This window comes from Parasteatoda tepidariorum, chromosome 2 (assembly GCF_982258835.1).
Source record: "Parasteatoda tepidariorum strain Cologne lab strain chromosome 2, Ptep-v5.0, whole genome shotgun sequence".
NCBI lineage: Eukaryota > Metazoa > Arthropoda > Arachnida > Araneae > Theridiidae > Parasteatoda > Parasteatoda tepidariorum.
In genome coordinates, this window is record NC_141756.1 from 64,924,894 (window position 1) to 64,939,851 (window position 14,958).

General features: G+C 32.9%; 1 protein-coding gene across 2 annotated transcripts in view; it reads left to right on the forward strand.

The window, feature by feature from the left end:
- The window catches only part of LOC107446482 (uncharacterized), a 101,216-nt gene that overhangs the window by 61,794 nt on the left and 24,464 nt on the right, over positions 1-14,958 (forward strand). For both annotated transcript variants that reach the window (XM_087157438.1, XM_087157440.1), the window contains exons 6-12: positions 1,568-1,816; positions 3,279-3,671; positions 5,184-5,281; positions 6,221-6,616; positions 8,624-8,897; positions 10,970-11,231; positions 12,708-12,949. In XM_087157438.1, the coding sequence (XP_087013564.1) occupies positions 1,568-1,816; positions 3,279-3,671; positions 5,184-5,281; positions 6,221-6,616; positions 8,624-8,897; positions 10,970-11,231; positions 12,708-12,949 (1,914 nt within the window). The remainder of the gene's footprint in view (positions 1-1,567; positions 1,817-3,278; positions 3,672-5,183; positions 5,282-6,220; positions 6,617-8,623; positions 8,898-10,969; positions 11,232-12,707; positions 12,950-14,958) is intronic.

Consider the following 14,958-nt stretch of genomic DNA (forward strand, 5'->3'; position numbering starts at 1 on the left):
GTTGAATATTTAACTTTTTAACATACTATATAAGCATTTGCTTTGATGTTCCAAAACTGACAAGCGATATGAAGAACTGTAGAAAAAAAAAAGAAATTAAAGAATGGTTTGCATCTTTCTGCTTCAGAAACCGAAGATTTTTTCTTATATGTTTCAAAAATAAGTTTAAAATACAAGTTACAAAGTATCACTGTTGACTTGCGAAAATACCTTAAAGCAGTTTATTCCTGCACAAGTCCGATTCTGACATTGTCAGATCATCCCAACAAAAATATTTTTATGGGCCTCTTTTAATTTTGCCCTCAGACTGAAGGACTTTGCTACAAGAAAAAGTAATTATTTTAAAAACATTTAGTAGTTTTTTCTGCTAAGAGTCACCTTTGGTGACGAAATTAATTTTCTACTTAAGGAATTTTGAAATTTAGCGAGGATTAATTATCTGGTTTCCTAAAGAACTCAGCAAAACGTACATTTCTATCTTCTTTCATTGTTATTTATATCGTCTGTTATTATTTGGAACACCTGGTTAATAAATTCAGATAAAATTTGCATTTATCTTAATATATATGCTATACTTATTTTTCGATAAATTCTACATATTTTCAAGTAAAATAGGAAAAAACTGCAAAATTTTCCATCATTTCGCTTAGCGAAAAATATGCATACTAATCTGCAGTATGCTTTCCCACTTTTATTTATCAGACTTACATATATAACACTGTTCTATTTCGCTTCATTGCGTATTATTCGTGTTTGGTATAGTGAAGCCAATTCCGCTTCTTATGTCATAGACTTAGTCTTTAAATACTCTGCTAACTTAGAGAAAAAAGAGCTTGCTCTGTCAAAGTTTTTAAAAATTTTCCATGCATTATTTTACAATAATTAAAATTATAACTGGGTCTAAATAGTTCATTGCTAATATTTTTTTTTTGAAATTGTCATTGTCATAAACTGAAAAATGTTAAAAAAATAAACGCGTTTTTTGTTGAATTTCCCAATGTTTAAAGGGGTAAAGAGATGATGGAAATCTGAAACATTTAAAAATAAAAAGGAGTTAATATCCAATACAAAGAAAGTGTTAGTTGGCCAACTTTCAACAAAATCACTTTAACTTCTTTATCAATGTAAAAAATGTGGTGAAGTGTTTGGGTGACAGTATAGTGATAAGTTACACTTATTTTTAAAGGTAGCATTTTTACACCAAACTCTTACTTTGCGAAGAGTTATTTTACAAGTATCCATAATTTCTTCCAGATTACAGAATAATGCACCAAAATGATTTTTAAAATACACTCTCCTGAACAATTTAAAAATGTGGCTTATGATTATATTACCCCAAGCTTATTTATGCAAATACATTATAAGCTGTCAAATATCTATGTATAAATGAAAGACTTTAATACTAAGCATCTCGAAATTTAACTTCATTGTCATACTTTCGTCACCTATTTACTTCATCCTTTATAATGTGTTCTCTAATTCAGTCAGAATCGATATCTAATGTTCTATCTCTAATGTTATCTCTAATTGAATCAAAAGATCTTATTGTGTATGACTTTTGTTTCAGGTTTTAGCAGAGTTTCCAGAACTGATCCATGAAATTCAGTGGCTGTTTTCTTGGATACCACCTTCAACGCCCATGACTGCAATCAATCGGCATTTGTCGCCAAACAGCAACGTTTATTCGGTTGCTCCGTATCCTGATAAAATAAAGCAATTCGAGGATTACTGGTCTGGATTGAGGCGGTCCACATCTCTGTCAAACATTGAGGACAAATGGTTTCTCGAATATTTCATGGCCCAAAAAGGTTGCAAGGTACGAACAGACAAATATTCGTCTTGGTCTTTATGTCAGTGAACCTATAAATTTTTTTAACCGATTTCATTGATATTATGCTGTTTTTGTAATTTATAGTATTTATTGGCAAAACTTATAATCGTATTAAGTAATTGCAAACATTCGTGCTCTGTGAGAAATCTAAGGAAAAACAACACACTTTAAAAAATATTAATTGGTTATAAGTTCTCCATTGTTTTTTGTAACTGTCTCTCAACAAAATTTTATATATTTTTGATTTTCCTTTTCAATGAAAATTTAGTGTTTTTTCTCTCTTTACCTATTAGATTAGTTTTCATTTCTTCCCTATGAATTTTTTGCCTTTTGTATTTTTGAAAATTTAAATAGTCATTGTTGGGTGAACATGAAGAATTTTACCTTTTGACGTTCTAAATTTTTTGACTGGTGACAAGAAGTGATGTGGATCGCTCCTATCACCTGAACACGCATATTAACACCTTATTTATTTTTATTCCATTTATCTAAGCCACAAATTTTAGCGATCACCTTATATGTGAATGTCAAAACTTTAAAGTATTTTAAGATCGAGTTTAAGCAGTATAAACTCAAACCTTGCTGTTCCGTTGCAGATACGAATTCTGTATTTTGCAAGACAGTTTGCTTCTGTATTTTTGTTGCTGTTTAAACACTCTAATATGATTTACTAAATTAACTGATGTTTGTAGTATTGCTAAACACTATTCTATAATTGTTATTTTATAAACACGTTATTATTTTTTACGCGTTATTTTAAATGTATTTGATTACCATATTTTTTTAACAACTACAATAGATTTTTTTTTAAAATTCTTAATATCATGATGCCATAAAGTAAGCTAATTCTGTAATTATTTTGTTTATTTTCAACATTACTGATTAGTTCATTACCATAGCAACAAAATGACTTCAGCCCTCAATGGACCAATATTCACGAATCTTGGCTCAATAAGGGTTCAAAGGGCCTATATTGATCCTATATAGAATTGTCAGATTCACCTGATATTTTATATTAATTTTTCAGCCAATATAGGCTCCATATTGGCCCCATAAAGGCCGATATTGGTCCTATATAGAATTGTCAGATTCACCTGATATTTTATATTAATTTTCAGCCAATATAGGCTCCATATTGGCCCCATAAAGGCCGATATTGGACCTATATAGAATCAGTATTATAAAGTTTTGACATCCCAATAATGGTCAATAGGTGCATGTTCATGTAGGACCCATATTGAGCCGATTTTGAGCTAAACTAGAGTCAAAATAAAATTGTCGCTAGAGTAATTTAAACCAACACCGAAATCTAAGAATAGAAATTTAAGAACCCCTTGTGGTTGTTTTTTGCTGATTTTTAGTAGTAATAAGGAGGTTGGAAACAGATACACGACCTCAAAGGGTTAAATTTGATTCTCGAAACATAACTTTTTCTTACGTGTTACAGTTACAAGGTGCCTTTGATCCTAAATATCGTGGCCTACCATTTTGTGAGAACAGCAAACTGGAAGAAAGCATGCTGGACGTCTTGCACAGGACTTCGAGAGCAGTGCCCGCTCTCACTTCTGTTTTCACGCTTGCAACTGCCTTTCACAAGGCCTGGGAATCCAAGTGCCACAACAATCCAGGTATCTGTCCAGAGCTGAGAACAATGATGAGGAAGGAGTTTGTATCCCAATATCTGGAACCAGTGGAGTTTTTAGTGGGAGGAGAGAGTGGTGAGTTGGGTGATACTAGAAGAAGAGCTCCAAGACAGAGGCGTGATGCGAAATTGGAAGGAAGCAAACTATCGTTGACTCGATATGTGGGTGACAAGGAGAGGGGTGTTGCTTACCATCAGGTAAATTGAGTTTAAAGCGAACTTTATGGTAAAAAACTAGTTAAATTGTAATAGGGGTAAGACAGGATTTTGATTTCTTTAATTTGTTACCAATCAAAACAATACAGTCTAGTTTCATTCACATTATAGACAACGAGATGAAGTCTCAAAAGATGTTTAGAAATATTATTCCGCTTGCCATTGTTAGTGATCACATAAATTTGTTATTAAATTTATATGAGGAGAATATATTAATAAAAGTTGCCACGTGCCATTATTGAAATGAATTTAGAACTATATCATTTAACCTCTTTATCTCTTTTGAAACTTAAATGGCGCTTTAAAAACTTAATCGAACTAAATTAATTGAATCACAAGATAAAATTTTAAAAATCTACATCTTATTTAAAAAAATAAAAAAATTAGTAATAATATATTTTATTTAATTTATATATATATATATATATATATATATATATATATATATATATGTATATGTATATGTATATGTATATGTATATGTATATGTATATGTATATATATATATATATATATATATATATATATATATATATATATATAAAAATCTTGAGAGCATTGGAATTTTGAGTAAAATTAAGTATATAAAATAGTTTAAAAAAAATTAACGTGACCAAAGTGGACGATATCAATGTTTTGCCTCATGGACTATCGTAGCTACAAAACTTGAGTTTTTAGTTTTAACTTTAAAAATGTTATTTGGAAAATCAGGTAGAAATTAGAAAGGGTATGAAGGGTATTATGAACTTAATCATTTTGATTACAATAATTACGAATGATGCGTTGTAATTGCACCTTTAAAGCTAATTCGCCAACATTGATTCTGTGAGTTTATTTCTGGCGTTGGAAATTTTGGCAACCAGTAAGACGCCGGCCATCTCGAAATGCAAGTTATAAATTTGATAACGGTAATCATCATGGTAGTGCCAAATGAAGAAAAAAAACTCAACTCTTTAATATTGCATACCGAAGAAATTCTTTAATATTGCATGCTTATTGTTTTTTTTTAATTCTTACGTACCTTCTAAAAATTATACTTCTGAATGTTTTTGCGAACCTTTAAATGTTGGCATACTTTCATACTGTTAAATATTTCATGTTTATAAACTCTCGCACGTTTGAAACATTTTACAATAGTCAAAATCATAAGCATAAGGATTGAGGGGGAAATTTCCGTATCCTGAACTGTGGCAGAGTAATCGCCAAATCTTGGCATCGTCCGGGCAGTGGACCCTCGACAAACTAAAACAAAACATCACAGAAAGGGACAAACTCGAAAGGTATACCTCGTAGCTAATCGTAGCGTAGAAATATGTAGATGTAGCCCCAGGCAAGCATCTACATATTTCTTTTTAAAAAAATTTCAAGTTTAAAATCTATTTGGCCCTTTGGAGATTGTAGTTGGCGCGACAGATCACGATACAGAAATATCACCGAATTCAGATCATTTTCAGAAGCATCTTATCATTTTTAATTTATTGCTTTTATTTTTAGCTCATTGTGTATGAGAGTCAGGGATCTCAAGTACTGGACAAAACATTTGTAAGCAGGCCTTCTACTTGTGGACCTGCTGGATGTCGTGGATGTGTAAGGTAAAATATATTTGCTTGCAAAATTGGAAGTGGTATTATATTTTCTTAAATTTTCCAGGTTTAGTGTTGCTTTTACGTAGTTAAATTCTGACAACTTAGATGAATTCTTTCCAATTTTATAAATTTTATTTTCATATTCAACTAATATAGCAACTCTGAATTACTGTTAATTACTTTTTTATTTTAAGTTGTGTGCTTTTATAAGTTGTAAATGTAAATAAGCAAATATTATGAATTTTAGTTTTGTTCATTTTTTAAATTTTACAACTTGGCAAGTTTTGATTTATTAAAAGAAAAATGGGGAATTACCTTAAATCAAAAATATTATTCACTTTTATATGAAAAACGGAACAGAAAAAGGGACGGAAGGGAAAGCCAATAAAATTAAAAAAAATTACTTTTAATGTAACAAAACTTTAAAAAGAAAAAGGAAAAATCTCAAAAATTCTATTTTTGTTCATGTTTTTAATTTTACAGCTTGACTAGTTTTGATTTATTTACGAAAAATGGGGGATTACTTTAAATCAAAAATACTATCAGTTTTTATATGAAAAAGGGAACAGAGAAAAGAACAGAAGGGAAAGTCAACAAAATTAAAAAAAAATTACTTTTAAGGTAACAAAACTTTAAAAAGAAAAAGGAAAAATCTTACAAATTCTAAATATGAAAGAGGTAAAAAATATTTTGCTGATAAAGAGAGTATGTCTATGTTAAAAATCGTGAAAATCAAACACATTTTTTTTATCTACTTTATTACATAAGCATATTCATAGGCTTAGTATTGCTTTGATTTTGTAATTCTGCTACATCTTAAAACAAAAGTAAGTTGTACTTTTTATTAAATAAATATTTTCAATTTTTTAAAATTCTGGAATGCTTTTTTATTTCAGATTAAACACATCTTTCTTCATTAAAAGCAATATTTATTTATCGTTTTAGACCTAGACAATCTCGATTGGAAGACAGCTTACAAGACTTAGACAGCGCTGAATCAACGCTGTTTGATGTAAGACAGGATGATATCGTAATTCCGATACTTCTTCCGCTCCACCAAGAGGGATTATCACCATTCGAATGCGGATCTATCCTCAATGCAGAAGCCGTGCAGAATTTAGAAGCGGCTTTGTGGACGGTGGATAGAATCAACGAAGACAAAGCTTCTTTGGGAGGTGCCAGGTTGGGATTGAAAGTGATTGATACTTGCTCATCCTCTTTGCTTGCCACTCAAAAAGTTGCAACTTATTTCACTAATTCGCACCTCGATTCGACGGCTGGCCTAGCAGTAGTGTCTGTTGCATCACCCGAAGAAACTCTTGCAGCAGCATCTGTTTTGAAGTAAGTTTTTCGTCTAGTTACAATTACCGAGTGTTTTTTAGGGCCGGGATAGCCTGGTTGGTAGGGCACTGGGCCCATGTCCAAGTGGTCGTGGGTTCGATCCTCGCCGGCCGATGACTCCCCGTCTAGTAATTGGTGACTGATGCGCGTTAAATCTGTCGAGTTTCAAAGTCCTCCATGTTCTCATAACAAATCATACCTCTGGGGGTACTGATCCAGGAGTTTCCTTGCCTTCTGGAGTAGTTCAAAATTACGAGGTTACGGAGTTGAACATTAGTAGTCGTAAACCCAAAATTGGGTTGACTGTTCCACGATGGTTATAAAAGAAAATTTTAAAAATTACCGAGAGTTTAAAAAATGATCGTTTATAAGAAAGATCAATTAAAGAAAAATGGAAGAGAAAAGAAATGTTTATGAATCTGTTTAGGAAATTAGATAAATTTGCTTGGTTACAAAATTAGATATTTATTTTATCACCAGATGGCTTTGCGCGCTAAAAACTACAAATCAATGTTTTTGTGCTACATATCAGACCATTCTGTTTGAAAAATTTAATATAATTAATTAAGGTTGTACAGGTTTGTGTGAAAATTGTCCACACACCACTCTGCGTTACTTCTTCAAAGGGTGGTTATTTTGAGTACATTATCTTAATCTTTTTTTAGTTATCAGTTTTATCTGTTTATAAACTTTCAGCCAAATTTATCCTTCCAGAAAATTGCCTTCACCAGATTTCAAAATTAGATGTTAATTTTATCAATAGATAACATTACTCACTAAAAACTACGAAACAGTGCTTTCTGTTGCATATCAGATGATACTGATTTGAAAATGTAATATAATTTACTAAATTTGTACACCTATCTGTAAAATTTGTCCTCACACTGCTTTTGATTGTTGCTACAAATGGTGCTTGTTTTGTGAACGTTATTTTATTTCCTTTTTTTTAGTTATCAGCGTCATCTGTTGACAAATTTTCCAGCTAATTTTCTTATTTAGTGGGAATAAATATCTAGTTTCATAAAAAGAATGCAGCAACTAATTTTTTAAAAACTTTTTCCATTTTTCTTTGATTTTTTAAATCATTGGTCATTCTTGAGGCATCTGACTTTAATCTGCTGTAAATATATTAGTTTACATAACATTATTTCTGCTCAAAATACCAAACAAAAATAAATTCAGAAATAAAATTAATCTATAAACAGCGAAAAAATATAAATAATTCAATTTTTAAGCTAATTATTGATCATTTCGAAACTATAATCTCGTACCTTGTTTGGTGTTCTGTGTTCCAATTGATGGTGCTTCATTATAGTACTGAAACCGTCGTGAGTTTTTTTATGGGACATTATTTGGGGATTTTTTAACTTTATTATAACATTATTTAAGAGTGAGCACAAAGTTAACCTTTCTTTATCTAGATATTTTTGAAATCAATCCTATTTTATAGGTAATTAAAAATTTTAAAGCAAGACTATTAGATAAAAAATTAGAAACTGACGGAACAGCTAGCGACTGCATCATTTATATCACAAATACTTTAAATTATATATTATCTTTGTACACTTCACAATAGAGGACTTTTTCGAACTTAATCAACTTAAAATTGTAACTGGAAGCTATTTGATTGTAATTAGAGTCTTCAATTATTTTGAAGTCATAAGTACCAGAAAATTTATTTTCAAGAAACTCTTATTATAATTTTTAAAATGAAAATGAAAATTAAAATGCAACTTTCACATTTATCTTTAGCAGTTTTGCGAAGATCATAAAAATTAAACCTCATATGAATTTTTTAATGTTATACAGCAGTAGCATAATAGGTTTTGGGAATAAAACTCGCATTGATAAGGTGCATATGATGAATTCCTTATTTTTTATTGCGCATTACTTAATTTTTCATTTTTGCAATACTTTTTTTGTAAGTGAATACATGTTTTATGAATATATTTTAAAAGTATTCATGTACATTATTTTAACCTTTCTTTTCTTTTGTATTATTATTAGACCTCTTAATATCAGTGTCGTATCGACAATGGACGTGACCTCCCTCTTTGAGATGGAAGGAAAATCAGGACACCATCCGCACCTATTTCAGATCACAGCACCCATTGAATCCCGGATCGAGGCTGCTCTGGGTACTTTTGATTACATAGGATGGAAGTTTGTAACTGTAGTTTACGAAAATACACCCTTGTATTCTTCGGCTTTGCAAACACTATCGAAAGTTGCCAAAGTAAAAGGAGTGTGCGTAGGACAACAACTTGAAATTCCAAGTGAAGTGAGTTATTCCAGTTTGATACCAGTTTTCTACTTTTCTATTAATTTATCAATGTAAACAAAATCTTTGTGATACATAAATAATTTCTTAGTTTTCACTAATAATATTAAGAACTGTGTAAACTGTGGATCTGCATGTTATCTATCCAGATATACAATGATTGTATGTATATTTGATCAGTATCAAAGTCATGGACAATTATATACCGACGGAGTTCTACTTGCTTTCAATGAGCCACCCTGAGCTGCTGAATTCATAATTGTATTTTTCAAGATTTTTGAGCTGTTCGACTTAATGCCACTGTGTATACACTTTATAACAAAAACAAATCGAAGCACCAAGAAGCAATCATCCGATTGTTCTGAAATTTCGTATGCATGAATGTTTTGAACAGATACGGCTGGAATGATGCCGACTGGGGACGTATAGTCTTTAGTGACGAATCCCGCTTCCAACTGTGTCCTGACGATCATCGAAGACGTGTTTGGAGACGCACAGGGCAGAGGGGGGATCCTGCCTTCACTATTGCACGCCACAACGGCCCTCAACAAGGCATTATGGTCTGGGGTGCCATTTCCTTTGACGGCCGGGCCCCTTTGGTCGTCATTAGAGGTACACTTACTGCACAGCGGTACGTCGACGACATCCTAAGACCTGTTTTGCTACCGTTCCTTTTGCAGCACCCTAAGCTGGTTTTTCAGCAGGACAATGCCAGACCACATACGGCACGTATTGCTATGAACTGTCTGCAAGCTTGTCAAACTCTTCCTTGGCCTGCCAGATCACCAGATATCTCTCCCATCGAGCATGTCTGGGATATGATGGAAAGGCGATTGCATCTGGCACGGAATGTTGATGACCTCGCTCGATATTTGGATCGAATTTGGCAGGAAATACCGCAAGAGACCATCCGGGAGCTTTATCGGTCTATGCCATGCCCTGTGGCAGCTTATATCCGGGCTAGAGGCGGGTCAACACCTTATTGAACTTGTTACTGTAACTCTGCAATAAATTTTCAATTGTTCTGAAATTTTAATCATTTACTATTCTGTACATTGTCTTCCTACCCACCAATTTTCGTTTCAATCGGACAACTCCTTCTTGGTGCGAAGATTTTTTTTGTTATAGAGTGCATATATATATCAATAGGAGATAACCTCCTCCTAACATACATTAAAAACAAACGCATTATTGGTAATTAACTCAATAAAGATCCAATTTTTATTCCTTTAGGAGGGAAATGCTTAAGCTTCTATGGCCCAGAGGTTAAAACACTAAGCTGTCGTATTAAAGAGCTGGGGTTCGATACCTGGTGGCGGCATTAAGCCCACATAGATTCCGATTGATGGCTACCAGCTTGTCTGGGAATTAAGGGAGTGCAGTGCATAATGTTGATCACACTCACTATCATACCTTTGTGCGTGATATTGAATTGTGGAACTTTTAACTCCGTGACAACCTTGTCCATAATGGGCTGTTGTGCCAAAACTTGTCCATAATGCCCTACTTTTTACAATGGGTTTCATAATTTTTAACACTTTATTAGGCTTCATTAAGGAATCATTACATTTTATTAATAAATAAAATATACTACCAGCTCATTCATAGAAATTCCCCAGTTTAAAAAAAAGCGACTGGTTTTATTGACTGAGCCAATGGTACTTATCTTTATTTTTTCAGTATTTACTTAACACTTAATTTCTTTAACGTGCATGAGAAAGGTTCTGGGTTCGAATCACAGGCAAGGCATGGACGTTCTTTCTTTCTCTGTATTATCTGACCTTACTGTGAGAGCAACGTTGGCCTACTTTATATGGTGCCACTTAAAGAGTGGTCAACAAATCTGCTCTTCAGATATGCCTGTATTGACGAAGGGTCATTCCCCAGGTGGGCACGTGAGAAAAATAACTTCTATGCCTAGACCTGCGTGGCATAGTAAGGATCAATAACATTAACTCATACAGAATTGTAAGTTGAGCACATAAGAATAATTTTCTTTAGATATCCCATTGATAGCAACATTCCTCTCTGTGTAAAATATTTACCTTACTTATTTACTAATACTTCCACAGGATTGGCTTGATTCTGACGTTGATCGTTTGATTCAAACATTGGTTGAGACGAAATCGCAAGGTTCGTCAGTAGTAGTCACCCTAACGAGTCGAAGCTCGACTAGGAAGATTCTATCTGGAATTGGAAGATTCCTGGAAGCCTCTGCTCTTCAACCTGGAGATTTGGTCCTAGTTGGCCTGGGAGAATGGGACGACAGCACACAAATAATCGACGGTTTGGAGAGAATAGCTCTTGGCTCAGTCATCTTTAAACAGGAAAGAGGTATCTCCCCCCTTTTATTATTACTTTTATATGCTTATCATTTGGTTAGAAATTTATGAGTTATAAGTTAGAATTTTTTGTTTTTAATTAGAAAATTATACATGTAAGAAACGTGAGTCGTAAGGTAGACGTTTTTTTTTTAGTTCTATGGAAAAATTATTGGAATTTGAATTTTAGTTATAAAGTAAAAAATATTTGGCTTAAAACTTATAAAATCTAAGGAAAAGTTGTAACAATTATGTTTTTTTTGGTAAGTGGAATAATTCTTAGGATTAGAAGTTAATGAATAACTGAATGCAAAAGAGTTATTTCTTAGTTTAATTCGAGAAGTAGAAGGATTCAGAATGTTCGATTTAGAAAGTGGAAGTGTAACGGATTTCCTAATTGAATCGAGAAGTTATTAAGATTAGAAATTTACGAGTTATAATGTAGAAATGTACTAAGTTATTTTTTAGTTTCATGAAACAATTGTATGGTTTAGGAATTCCTGTGTTATAAAGTTCATCTATCCTAGTCTAATCGTGTTTCCTAGTTTAATTGGTAAACGACTATTAGACTAGAAATTAAAGTATTACAAAATTAAGAAATAATAATTAATAATTACTAAACATTATTTTGGAATTAAATTATGTTTTGATTAATGGGTTCTATGCATGGGTTAGAAAGTTTTTGGTGAAGTCCATTTAGGCTATCTACCTGTGTAGTTACTTTAGTACTGTAATAGGGTATATTGTAGTATTGTAACCTTAAAAAAACACTGTAGGGCAATGGTACTTAAAAAACATCTAAGCACGGTATACCGGGCAGTGGCATTTAATATTAAAAAACATCAGTGTAGGGTATACCAGACAAATGCATACCTGACTGGTTTATTCTACTCGGGTGTTTTTAAGGATAAATATTACTGCTCTGTATACATTGCTACCTTGTGTACCGTAAAGTAACCACAGAGGTATATCACCTATTGGGACAAAACCAAGATCTTGATTCTAGATTTCCAGATTTAATGGATAAATTACCAAAAAGTTTAAATAAGACATTTTTAACTTTTGACTGATTTCTGAAATTAAAACAATGATTGCAGCTACCCCCCCCCCCCCCCGATCTCATACGTTAGATTTATTAACTTGTTGAAAAAAATGGTATATTTAATTCAGGGAGAGTACGTTTTTGTTTCCGATTTCATAACTTATCTTACGCACTAATTCATTATCATTTAATGATTATCACAGATCATTAAAAATTATATCTTAGTACATGAAAAGTGTATCATTAGGATTGCAAATATTCAGGCTACAGCAATTTTTTGCTACTCCGGGACCTAGTATTTTTCTTTTAGATCTAATTATTAAGTATTATCAAGTAATTTATCAATTTTAACGTTCGGTGAAAATTCTATTATTCTAAATGTCATCAAGTGTTGAACTCCGTATTTCTGTAACTCATGTATGTTTTCTTTCTATAAAATATTTGTAGGAGAAGTGTCTGAATTTGCTGCTCATTACCAACGGTTACTTCCAACGTTTAATCCCCGTAATCCATGGTTTGATGAACTCTGGCATCAACAAGAAGTACATTCTGAAATGACCGCCAAGGCAAATATCAGTGATAAAATGCCTCCAGTCTATTATATATCATCAGAATCTACAACAAATACGATACAGGCTCTTATAGCAGTTGTGGCAGGTATAGCTGACACAAGAAACCAACTTTGCCAGGTACTTGCAATTACTTTGTTTCAAACTTTTTTTAAAATTTTTAAAAAAGAAAACGAATTATTGTTAACTTGAGCTAAGAATTATCTATGGGAACTTCAGTTAAATTTGAATTTGCTTAGAATATTATGCAATGCATCTTATAACTTTAATTTTTGTGCTTATTTCTCAGACTAAAATGTTGGGTAATTATCGCGTTTATAGATTCAGAACGTATATCTTTCAGATTTGTTTCTATTTTAGTAAAAGCATTTATAGTTTGATTCAAAATAAAGGTGTATTTACATACTGATTACAGGATTTCATGTAAATTTCACATGTTTTAAATAAACTTTTTTGTTCATTTAAAATGTACAAAGTGTTTATTTTTATTGAGGAAAATTTGAGTTTCAAAATGAGAGAAACAGATGCCAATAATAGAATAAATTTAACGCAAGTGACAATAACTTTTTAATCAAATTTTCTTACGGTTTAATTTTTTTTCGGACGCAATCTGTGTTTTGAATAATAAAACTGTTTTACGATATATTTTTGAACACTTTAAAATTTATATTTTTTTTAGTTATATGAAAGGCTTAGATCTATTAGTGATGAGTCGAGATTTTTCGAAAGGCGACAGTTTTGCATTAACTTTTGCCCAGACTCTTTTTAAGAGTTTGGAAATTCCACTAGATAAAAGACGGGATGGCTCAGTAGTTAAGGCACTGAATTGTCATTGTGAAGAACTGGGGATCGACTCTCCGTGCTGCTTGAAGCCCACCCAGCATCAGATCATTGGGTACCTACTTGTCTGGGAAGATAAGCAGTGCTGACCACATTGCTAAATCATGCCGTTAGTCTCGAAATTGTAGAGCCTTAACCTTTATGATTTTCCTGGCCCACAACGGTCTGTTGCGATAAGGCTTTACTTTAATAGCACAATATATACACTGCAGGATAATTGCTAAGGACAGATGATACTAGCAACGATAGCAACTACGGAAAGGTAGGAAAATGTGAAAATTAGCATAATTGCGAGATACAATAAGACTTGTTTTGCGTTTGCAAAGTTTGGATTGTCGAATTGGTTTAGCACGTAACAACGCTGATAAGAGATATAAAGGATTTGTCACTTATTTAGCGTTGTTTTTTAAAATAAAGTTTAACGGGTATCAATTGACGATTTTGCAGATGAGCACCTTGTGACCAAAGTCAGGGAGGCGAGCAACATTACCCACGACACATTGCCACAGATACAGGGTGGGCCACACACACAACAACATACGAAGAGAAACATCCATACCCTGAGTGGGATTCAAACCCGCACCATTGGCTTTGAAGATCAGGCACGTGAACTGCTCGGCCTGCCTAACTGGGACTATGACTGGCCAACGCTATATTAAAGATATTTTGGGCCTCATGTTCACTTGTTCCGTGTTGCTGCTGGGGATAAATTTGTTTTATGGACGACAAAGCGTAACAGGTTATCGAACAGTCACTGCCAAGAAGTGTGTACAGGGCAATGATATCCAACGCCTCGTATGGCCAGTACTGAGGCTTATTGAAAATATGTGGGATGCTTTGGGGAGGTGTGTTGCAAATTAAGAATGCAGGGTAATGAACAAGGACACCCTCATCCGTGCATTGACAGAGGAATGGAACAAATTGCTCCAACAACTGTTGAATACCGTTGTGCAAAGCTTTCCACGACGTCAAGAAACTTGCATCGCCCTCCATGGTGGCCACACCCATATTGACATCTTTCTCCAGGAGACTTACAATTTGCATTTTTTTCATTTTCGCGTTTTCATCACAAAACTACTTTTTTAATTCTTGAACACATTTCAAACCTTCTGGGTAACAGGAATTGGTTTATTTTTGAACTTAAAAATTCTTATAGCAAAATACTCGTTGTTTTCTGAATATGGAGAACTCTATATTCTATATAAAGATCTCTGATTTCGATAATACTCATTCATGAATAAAAATTCCCCCCCAAAAAAATTCGTTTCAGAAATAAAATCTTTTTAAGA